The sequence below is a fragment of the Peromyscus eremicus genome, chromosome X (genome assembly GCF_949786415.1).
Source record: "Peromyscus eremicus chromosome X, PerEre_H2_v1, whole genome shotgun sequence".
Taxonomy (NCBI): Eukaryota; Metazoa; Chordata; class Mammalia; order Rodentia; family Cricetidae; genus Peromyscus; species Peromyscus eremicus.
In genome coordinates this window covers 81,557,304-81,569,187 of record NC_081439.1, presented here as the reverse complement: position 1 = coordinate 81,569,187, position 11,884 = coordinate 81,557,304, and the positions used below count along the sequence as shown (strand labels likewise).

General features: G+C 38.5%; 1 protein-coding gene across 1 annotated transcript in view; it reads right to left on the bottom strand.

The window, feature by feature from the left end:
- Positions 1-271: 271 nt before the first annotated feature.
- Positions 272-11,884, bottom strand: part of Cstf2 (cleavage stimulation factor subunit 2) — a 28,280-nt gene continuing 16,667 nt past the window's right edge. The window contains exons 12-14 of the mRNA XM_059250963.1: positions 6,420-6,545; positions 5,526-5,651; positions 272-2,870 (exon numbers count right to left, since the gene is read on the bottom strand). Of these exons, the coding sequence (XP_059106946.1) occupies positions 5,529-5,651; positions 6,420-6,545 (249 nt within the window). The 3' untranslated portion in view covers positions 272-2,870; positions 5,526-5,528. The remainder of the gene's footprint in view (positions 2,871-5,525; positions 5,652-6,419; positions 6,546-11,884) is intronic.

Here is an 11,884-nt window from a genome sequence, read left to right as displayed (position 1 = left end):
CGAGGACTTCACTCTCCACTTTTAAAAACATTTGCACTCAACTTCATCATACCTGAGCTTTGCCAACCCGAGAGCTGCAAAAATCACAGTAACCGCAAAGCATATAAGCTGTTCTTTGTGGGGATGATTGTAAATCCTGGAAACCTGACTTCAGCCGAGGTTTGCCGGTTGACACGTACACAATTTAACCTCTGGTGTCTTGGTTGATTCCTGTACTTTGGTTCACAATCTCCCCTCCCACTTGTCCCTCACAGAAGATTTCTAAGTAGTGTGAATTTTAAAATATTTATTGAATCCATGATAAAACAATAATCATAAATAATAAACAACATAAAATTACCAAGATTCCCACTCCCATATCATACTCACTAGGTACATTGTTAAACATGATCTTATCCAGTGTGACCAACAGTTTACATTTCTTTCTTTTGTCAAAACACTGAAAGGTTTTCATCTTCGCTTATTGAACAATTTTGTTAATTTCCCTAGGCTTTCCATCTGAAGTATATTAACTGTAATCAAATTTGCTTTCTAATCAGAAGCCAACTATATTGCCATTTTGCCGCGTTTGCAATAACTATGAAGGCCCAGCCTATATCATAGGATAACTTAATTTAACAGAAGCTCTCCATTATTTTTGTTACAGGGGTTTGTTTATGAATGTCTGGTATAAAAAAAAATAAAAAAATTATAATTTTGACTATTTTCCAGGTGTTACTTACTGAGGAATCATTCACTGAATGTCATTTTTTTTCCTATAAAAATGTTTATTTTTCCTGTCAACCAGGACAATAACCACACTGATTCTGGGATGTTAGTCATGGTGAATCACAAGAAAAAGAAGCTCCAGGCTCCTCACAGGGAGAAAAATCCCACACTTCAGTGTGCTCAGACTGTTGAACTCACAGATTTGGCAGACTGAATCTAGACCACCTATTTTCTACCATTAATTGACCAAGAGTGAACAAGTTTACATTTCCAATTATCTAGGAACCTATGGCTTGAAGGATTAGCAGGATCATTTTTCAGTCACTAGTCTGAACATAATAAACACAGGTCATGAATTTGGGGTACCTAATTGTACTATTATACCAGTAAAAACACTGGTGAGTGCTTCCATAGGGATAAATTGGGGTGCCACTGCTCTTGTCAATTTATTCACCTCAATGTCTGCTAACCACATTAAGTTTAATGAGGCTTGGGGAAAATGCACACTAGGATTTCCAGGAGATGGTTTCTATTAGACAACTGCTTACCAAATAACTTCAGCCTCAGGAATCTTGATTGGGAATTTGTTGTGTAAAACCCAAGTTCCTAACTAGAAATATTTTCCTCAAGATCTCTGTGTCTAAAAATATTGGTGCTTTAAAATTCTGACAGCTGCTCGAATCATCACATCACTGATTATTTATGCAGGAGGCAGAAAAGGTAATGGAAACAATGAACTGCATGCATAATTAACATCGTAGTTGAACTTGGGATAAGTGAACTAGACAGGGAGTGCTTGCTGGTTTGCACTTTTCTTGATAGGTTATACTCTGACATACCAGCAAATTTTCATTGTAAATATATGGAAACACCCCTCAATTTTAATATTTTTGCATTTTTTGGTTTGGCATGTAAGCAATGCTATTATGCTTTATATGCCTAGTAATGATTTTAATTCACCTGCCCATAATCCTAACACAGAGGGCAGGGTTCTGAGAATATAAATAAGCTCACAATTAGTTCTAGTAAATAAACTTTACTAATTATTAAGGCAACTCTTCAAAGGTCTTGAGGTTGACCAGGTGGAAAGCAGCCATGCTCCTCCTTAATGCCACCATGGGAGAACAAAAGGCAAGGAGACCTGCAGGTTAGCACAGGCTAATGGCACTAATTCTCTTCAAGTAGGTAGTACTTGGAAAAAAGCAGGCAACCCTAACAGACAATCTGCCTTTCTGTGCTCTATACTTGGTCCTCTTAAAAGACTTGAAAATGTCAAAGTTTTAGGGTTTTCTGTTTTAAGTGCTTGGAATAAATTTAGTTAGAGGACAGGGCCGAAAGCTTTGCGATTTTTTGAAAGATGGGATAAAATGTATTTTGTTCACTTGATTTTCCTTATTAAATTTGAACACGTGGAAAACCAGTGGCTTTGTAAACTTGTAAAGTTGGCTACCTAGACAGAAGAGCTTTACAACAGTCTCTCAGGTTGTTAAGACACACTCAAACCAGTGCCAAAACAACCTTTGTCTTAACTCTGAACTTCGAATGTTCAGACCTGCTACTGACCAAACAACACATTCTGGTAATTGGATTGTCCTAAACCAAACGCATTTCTGTGGTATGCTCTTTGCCTGTTTGCCTTCTGGCCATTTTATAGTTTTAAACACTTGCTTTTTTTCTCCCAGAAAACTCAGAGACTCTAGAAAGTTTTCAAAGGGCTGAAAGCAAACTCAACAAAAAACAAAGTTCCTGAAAACATTGCTACTGAGAAATACTCACATATCATTAAAAAGAATAAATGTTTAGGCTAAAGTAAGAACAGAGCTATGGCAACAGGAGATTAAAGGACAATGTGCAGTAAGGGTAGAAAACACATCTAAGCTTTTGCCTTGGTGTTTAGCTTCTTAAAAGCAAAAGGGTTATGTATATCAATTTGCGGTATGTGAAAATTGTGTTCAAAGTTTAAACTTTTTTGTCACAAAAAAATATACAAACTAAGACAACAAAATGAACTGCTTTCATTTGGAGAAATGGTGATGTGAGTCCTCCACCTGGCAGCAATGTGAGTCATCGGGGATTAGGATGCAGAATTCACCATGTTTTCAACATTTCAACAATGTTATGGAATTATATTTCCAGATTTGTTGCCAGGTGTTTTTGAGAACCTGTAAGAAAAAGTTCGGAGAAAGCCATTACAAGTGGACTTCCCTTTCCTAAACACCAGAAAAAACAATTACCCCCATAAAAAAGGCAAACAAAAATGGACTGAGGGAAGAGGAGATGTGCTAAAGATCAAACAGCCAGTATGTGCCTCATGTCCTGTTTCCTCACTGTCCTTTGTAGCAGGGTTTCTCAGCCTGGACATTACATGGACATTTTCAGAAGAAGTGAGGAAGATGGTCTGTGCATCATTGTGTGATGTTCAGGAGCATCTCTGATATCTACCCATTGAATGACAGTGGCATACTAATTTAATAAATATTAAATAAATATTAGTATTTCTAATAGTTGTGATGACATAAACTGTCTATAGAAATCGACAAATATATACCATAGGCAGGCAAGCCTCCCCTACTTCAAAACTCCTTCCTTTCTCTTTCTCCTATGTGTATATACGTACATGAGTGCAGAAGCAAGAAGTCCAAGTCACCTCAAGTGTTAATCCTTAGGATGGCCATCCACCTGGGTTTTAGAGACTGGGTGTCTCACTGGGACCTGGGGCTCACTGATTAGGTTAGGCTGGCTAGTCAGGAGGTCCCAAGGATCTTCCTGTCTTCACCTCCCCATCTAAGATTACCAAAGTGTGCCACTGCATCCAATTTTCATGTGGGTTCTGGGGTTTGAACCTGAGTACTCATGTTTGTGTAGCAAGCACTTTAGGGACTGAGCTATCTCTCCAGTCCAATAGTGATAAACAACACTGTCTGTGATGGGAGAAAGGAACCCAAACTGTAAGTTTAGGATGAAAAAAAAGCCAATGCTTCAGCTACAATATGCATAAATACCAGTAGAGCGTTTACTCACATAAAATTACAGTTTGTGACTGAGTTGTAAAAACTGAATATAGTTTGTAGTCTAGTTCACAGTAATATACCAAGGCCTGGCCTTGAACTACAAAACAAAAATATAAGATGCTATCATGAGGTCCTTTGTATTATTTCTCCAACTTCCTATGAAACTATGATTGCTTCAAAAGGTTAAAATAAAAATCCTATAAAATCTTGCCCTGAGGTCAATATGCAAGGCAAATGAGATATAATTAAGAGTACACAATGAAAGAAATTTCAGTAATACTTCTATCTTCACACTCCTAAAACCAGTAGTTTTTTATAACTGCAGAGAATGCCTTTTCTGTCATAATATTTAAAAGTAAATGCCTATGAATATAGTCCATATTTTTAATGAAGAAAATAAAATGCTTGGAATATATGGAAGAAAGGTAAAGTAGGATGTACTAAGAGTCTAGTTATCCAACCACCTATGATCACTTCCAGTTATAGTAGTCATTTAAAGTATCAGTAGATACAATGCATATTTGCAGTTTGGAAGCCTTGAAATCACTACAAATACAGACTACAGTACAGTTAGTAAGACTGCTAATTATCATGAGTTCACTGTTACATGGTAACATGTGCATGGGAATTATAAGACACACAGGGTTAAAAAGAAAAAATTCCAAAGAAGACGTTCTAACAGGTATTAGGACAATATGAAATTTAAATTGCTTTCAGAGAACAGAATTGTTTATGAAATACAAAGAGGGAAAATACTTTTGAAAATAAAACAATATTTATATAAGCAAGTTTGGCCACACGATTATTTGAGGCAAATTGGATCCTTCTTACCTGACAGATGAGCAAAAAAAATAATGGTACTATCAGCCATCTTTCAAATGTAAAGAAACAGATGTTGACAGGGCCATTTACTACTTTAAATGGCTTGTAATAGTAACCATCAAAATATTCATTACAAGGGCTGGGATATAGCTCAGCTGGTATAGAGCATTCCTCGAATGCATGAATCCCAGATTTGCTCTCCAGTACCTCAAAAGCAGAGTGTGGGGCTGCATGCCTGTCATCTTAGCACTTGGAAAGTGGAAGCAGGAGGATCAGAAGTTCAAGGTCATCATCAGCTACATAGTGAATTCAAGGCTAGTCTGGGCTATATGAGACCCAAACACACACAGACACACACACATTACAAAACAAAAAACTAGAAGCCTAAAGAGTAATATGTTATTGAAATACTCTGTATTTCCTCCATTTTGAAGGAATGGTTTGGAATAAAACAACTAATCATGGAATGATCCACACCAAACTTTGATAGGTTCTGTTGTGGGAATGAGATTCAGGAAGCAGGGTCTTTCACCTTTGCCTACCTCCCTTCCTTTCTATCACTTATGTTTATTTATTATGGGCTCACACTGCTACTGTGTGTATAGAGGTCAGAGGATAGATTGAGGAGAGTTGGTTTTCTTTTCTACCATGTGATTTTGTGGATCAAACTCGGTTTATCAGAATTGGCAGCAAGTACCTTTACCTGCTAAGCCCTACCTTTAACTTTATATATTCCCATGCCTTATTAATTTTGGGAAACTGACCCTATATTAATTTCATCATTAGAAAAGGCTGAAAATAATTCAACAACTGAACAAATATTCTACAGCCTTACCGATCCCCAGAGATGCTGACTACTGAAGGGTAGACAAAGCCTAGTGAAGACTGGGGGCCTCAGAGAACATTACGTTGTTAAAGGTTGAAGTTGTGTACTTCAAATACAGAAGGACCTAGTTCTGCCCAGGGACCATTCAATCAGCTCACCTTTCAAGGTGCCCCAGTGGATTTCTGTATCTGTTCCTTTAAGATTAGGATACTCTGCCTTTGTTCAGGAGGCAGCATGGCAATCTGGTCTGCAGTGAGTTGAAGGACCTGCATAATCAAAGCAGCCTGCACAGAGGAAAGGAAGATTGTGAGTTTCAATGATGAGTCAGAAAACCAAATACAACAAAAATACCACCAGCTTCTGTCCAAAAGCTACTGTCATGGGAAAAGGGAGGATATTTCTCTCTCTCTCTCTCTCTCTCTCTCTCTCTCTCTCTCTCTCTCTCTCTCACACACACACACACACACACACACACACACACACACACACCCCAAACTGCAAGCCGGAAAGAAAATGGTGAATAAAGGCACAAGAATAAAGGAAAATACCTAAGATTAGCTGATGTAAAGAGATGCCTCAGGAACTCAAAGTTCCTGCATACTATGATGGCATCTGTGAGCCCTGGGAACTCTTAAGTTTTTAGCCCTGTTTTGAGTTTCCCCCTCACAAGTTTAAGTCTTCCCATCAGACACAAGCTCCCAACAATAGCCAAGTATAACAACAGAAAGATATACTTGTGGTGAATATGCTATTGTTTTTTTTTAAGTATTGGTAGAAAGGGGAGGCAGAAAGGAGCTTTGGATTTTTAGGTCAGTTTGGCTTTCACAGGAAAAAATTGACATTTATAGATGAATATGAAATGTAAAATCATATTCACTTAAAAACTTTAGAATCAGGTCCCCAAAATGCTCAGTCAAGATCATTGGAGAGTTCTAAGTTAGAGTAAACATCTCTTTCAAAAGGACTTTGAAGACCCAGGATCTTCACTGTAAGTGAAAAGATCAAAAAGACTGTATTTGTGCACAGGGAGGCAGTCAGACAGTGTTGCTTACCTTCTCATGATCCTGGGGTGTGACTTGGCTCTGTCCAGGACTAAAGCCACCAGGCTGGCTTCCACCTTGCATGGTCGCTCCTTGCATGGTCGCTCCTTGCATGGCTGCTCCCTGCATGACTGGGACCTATGGGTATAAAGAAAGGAGACAGCATACAGAATTCCTGAGTTCCATGAAACCTCAATATAGTACCAATCTTGACACAGATAAGAGTGAAAAGAGATTAATGATCTAAAGATCAGCTTATACTGTTAGCAAAAGCAGAAGGCAGTGTTTGGCCAAAGATCCTCTAGCATACACATCTTTGCCCATCATCACTAACAAATAATACACAGTGCAGGAAGGGGACATCAAATTAGCAAAATTTAGCCAAATATGCATAGGGAAAACTAGGAGCACTGGAGAAATCAATGCTCAGAGTAAACACAAGTAAAGCCAATTGACTTTGCACAACTGTATATTGCTCTGCTGGGGAAGCGATGTTCACACGACTACTGCCAACCTCTAGTTCAAGTATACATTGGTAGTTATTCTCAAAGGGCTCTATCCCACAAAACAGACGGTCAGTTTTAGAGAGAGAAAGGAGATAGGAAAGTCTCTGGGGAAAAGAAGGTATTAGCCCAACATTTGCTTTTTAGAGATTTCTTAAAACAAAAACAAAAACTCGCAATATCCCTTTTAGTGCTCAGAAAACCAATGGTGGTATGCATTTTTTTAAGCTTCTTTTGATTTTATGTGTGAGTTTTTTGCCTGCATGCATGTATATCTGTGCACCATATGCATGCCTAGTGCCCATGGAGGCCAGAAGAGGGTGCTGAATCCTCGGAACTGGAGTTACAGATGGTTATGATCCACAACATGGGTGCTGAGAACCAAACCCAGGTCCTATACAATAACAAGTGCTCTTAACCACTCAACTATCTCTCCAGCCCTTGTTTTTTTAGAGCTTTCTATAGAGTACATTACAATTGCTTCCTGTTTAATACAGACCAAGAAATATTACTCAAGTTAGAACAAAATGTAGTTAGAGCGTATTTATTGGTATTTAGAATGGTTAGTGGGTCCAATCCTTTGGAAGACAACCAGAACCCAAGGAAAATGCCTCTATACACCTACTATAACTAACTAGATGTACTCTATACCTGTGTGATGCTCACACTCAGGCTCTTACCTAGAGTTTAGATACTTTTATTGCAAACAAATCTTTAACAAGCTTGTTACCTGCTTTCCCAGATCACAACCAGGGAAGTATAGAGAAACACCTGTCAGGAACAGATGATGTGGTTAACAATGTGAAGAAGGAGGTGACAGTCCATCAGGAAAGGGAAGAGATACCCCACAGGACAAAACTATGTTTTATATTATAACATAAATAATAATGGATCTATTTTCATGTTAATTTTGAGGAATCAAAAATGATTTAAGTATTTTTTGCATTTTACTTAAGAAAACAGGAAGCATAAAATATACTGAGTCCACTCTTTTTTCACTAAAATAGTTCGAACAACTTTTAGAATAATTCTTTCACCTGGTGTGCTGGCTTGAATAAGAACAGCCCCCATAGGCTCATAAATTTGAATGCTTATTTACCATGGAGTGGCACTATTTGAAAGGATTAGGAGGTATAGCATTTTGGAAGTAGTGCATCACTGGGGGTAAAGAGTTTTGAGGTTTCAAAATCTCACGCCAACCCAGTATCTCCCTCTGCCTATGGATCAGGATGTAGCTCTCATCTACTTCCCCAGCACCATGTATACCATGCATGCCATGCCTGCTGCCATGCTTCCCACCATGATGATGATGGGACTAAACCTCTCAAGCTATAAGCAAGCCATCAAGTAAATGCTAAGAGCTGTTGTGGTCATGGTATCTCGTCACAGCAACAGAACAGTGACTATAACATAAATTGGTACCAGGGAGTGGGGTATTGCTGTGACAGGCCTGATCATGCTGCTTGTTGGCAAAATATGGAAGAGTCTGGACTACAAAAGTGGTTGGATGCTTTAAGTAGGGCTTAATGGGCCATCTTAAGAGGAGTATTGAAAATAGTGCTGAGGGTGATTTGAACTGTGGAGACCTGGCTCAAGAAGTTTCAGAAGGGAAGAACAATTAGTAAGTGGCCTAAGGACCATTCTTGTAACATTTTGGCAAAGAATGCAACTGTTTTTGCCTGAGTCTTAAAAATCTGCCCGAGGTTAAATTGAATAGTTTTGGATTAATGGCACTAGCAGAGATTTTAAGATTGCCAAATATTGACTGTGTCATGTGATTGTTAGTGGCCACTCTTATGCAGATATATAACGAAAAGGAGTAAGCTGAGAAAGAAAAAATATAAAATGTACAGTTTGAGGAGAAAAGAAGTACACTTGAGCAGAAAGTGTAATGGAGCTAATCTCAGTACTCAAGGAGATAAAAAATTTAAAGAAAAGCCTGATGCTAAATGGAATAAAGGGAGTAGTGACCTCAGGGCAAGACCCTACCCAGCTAATTTTCAACTTGTGAAAAAAAATTAAGGAAAAGCTTAAGCAGTAAAGGAAACAATCAACAACAAAAAGCTGATGCAAATGTACATGAACAAGGAGGTCTAATTGCAGCCCCATCAAGCAGCAGAACTTGGCAGCTTTGGCCACAAGTCAATGATACAAAAAAGGGGTTATAGAATCTCCCTCTGAGGCTAAGGGAAGCTGCTGAGGCCAGGCATGTTCAAGGGTGTCCTTGTACGGAGGCACAGAGAGGCCATTATGTGAAATTGTGAGGTGAAGCCTGGATTTCATTGGAGACTCCAAGATGTTGAAGTTGTCAGAGTCGTGGGATATCTGCCAAGAAAAGCTGCAGATTGGGTGTGGATCCAGCCCAAGAAAGAAGTGTGCTGCAGTCAACATGGCGGAAAGGAGTTGGAAGATCTTATGATGTCTTTGGCATCAGACATGGAGATTCAGAGTTTGGAATTTGCCCAGTTGATTTTCAGTCTTGCTTTGGTCCAGTATTTCCTTACTATGCTCCCTTTCTTCCCTTTTGAAATGGTACTATATACTCTGTGTCAGTGTATATTGGAGGTGAGTGATCGATCTTTTTATTTTTATTTTATGGGTTTACAAGTAAGAGATTGCCATGAGTCTCAGAAGCGATTTTGAATTTTTGAACAGTGTTGAGACTGTGATAGACATGGGGATTTTTGAAGTTGGACTGAATGCATTTTTGTATTATGATATAGCTACGAGCCAATGGAAGCCAGGGAGTCAAATGTGGTAGTATGAGTAAAAATGCTCCCCATAGGCTCATATGGTTGAATGCTTATTTACCAAGGATTAGGAAGTGTGGCCTTGTTGGAGGAAGTGGGTCACTGGGGGGTGGGCTCTGAGGTTTCAAAAGCGCTAAGCCCAGTATCTGCCTTTTGGCCTATGGATGAGGATATAGCTCTCATCTACTTTTCCAGCACCACGTATGTCATGCCTGCTGCCATGCTTCCCATCATGGTAATAGAACTAAACCTCTGAAACTGGAAGCAAGCCCTCAATTAAATGCTTTCTTTTATAAGCATTGCCACTGTCATCTCATCATGTCTCTTCACAGCAACAGTAACTAAGACACCTGGAATACTCATTCACATGCATCAGCTCTTTTCTAAGACACTGGGCACATGAAGCAGTGGCACATAGAAGCATTTAGTCCATCCAGGGACTTGTGTCAACCTTAATGATCTATTATGGATATGAACCACCTCTGGCTACACTCACTTAGGAATTTACTAATACTGATTAAATAACAATCTTAGACACTGTAGTATGAAATAACTACCCAAAACTTGCCAGTTGAAGTTTCCAGGAGTACCTGTACTAGGCAGATAGGTACTTGCAAGACTGGCCACATACCTTGGTTGGCCCAAGACAGTTCCAGTTTATGCTTTTGTCTCAGAGTAAATTAACAACACTTTCATTCTTGAATGTGTTCTTTGTACGACAAATTACATAACCACCCTAGTAACAAGCCTTTTAGCTACAATGCTTCTAACTGCATGGACTAGAGTTAAATTTAAAACCTGATTTAAAGTGATATATGAAGGCCATATTAAGTTAAAAAGACAAACATGAAAAAAAGGATAATATTAGAAAACTACACTAAAAATATCAGGTAAGCCAGATGTGATGGTACATGCCTTTAATTCCAGCACTCCCAAGACAGAGACAAGCAAATCTCGGTGAGTTCAAGGCCAGCCCAGTATATACAGAAAATTCCAGGTCAACCAGGGCTACATGAAGAGACCCTGTCTCAAAAAATAATCTAATAAAGGCAATTGTCTATCACAAGTGAGAAATATAAAAGAAAAAGTGAGGTTTCAAACACAACACTTTTATAGATGACTGGGATGTATTATTTATATATTTACTGAATTATATTGCTAAACATGTAAAAAAGTATCAATTTGAAGTTCTTATTTTTTTCTACCTTGGATCTAATTGGCTTTACAGACTTTTAATAAAAAGTATATTGGTCTGGGGATATAGCTCACTGGTAGATTATTTAGCATTTGTGAGGTTCTAGGTTGAATCTTTGCATCACAAAACCAAATTAAAAAAAAAACCACCACAACAACAAAAACCCTAGCATTATAAAGTAATGAATTCAAGCACTAGCAGAGAAAAAGGAGCCAAGATATTAGCCATCATTTTCAATGTCTTTTTCCATGGAATTGTCGGGAGAATTACATAAGCACTGTGTGTAGTTACTTGGTATCTCTCTCCTCAGCTAGTCTGCCAAGAATTTGCTGTTCACACTACTATATCCCTAGTACTATGCTTGGTATTCAGTAGATGCTCAATAAATTAAGTATTGAAAGGATGTATAAAAAACACGTGTGCTATGAGACTATTGACCATAGAGGGTGCAACAAGAATCAAAGCCTACAAACACATTTTTTTAAAAGCAAAACTTGAAATATAACAGAAAATAATTTTTATTCTATATATACCAAGAAAAAAAGTCCTATTTTTATCTCAAATTGAAGAGGATCAGGCAAACATCCACACACAGAGACACATACACACACACAAGTAAGACAGAGGAGTAGAAGAGCAAGCTGTATCCTTGCAAATCAGGCAAACATCCACACACAGAGACACATACACACACACAAGACAGAGGAGTAGAATAGAAGAGCAAGCTGTATCCTTGCTTGGTCATTTTTTTAGTGAGGTGAATTTGGTGAAGTCACCGGACTTTCCGGCCTTCAGCTTCCAAACCTATAAAATGAGAGCACTGGATGCTGGACATGCTGCATTCTAGTTTTGATATTTCTCTCTCTCTCCTCCTTTTCCTCTCCCAACCCCCAATACACTGGAAGATACAGAAACACATGAAAATGGGAAGAGAAATGGAAAAATGAAGACATCAACATATAGAAACTTGGGCAGATACACACATTCTATCTCCCCACAAGCAACTGGAGATGATAAATGAGGAGGTGA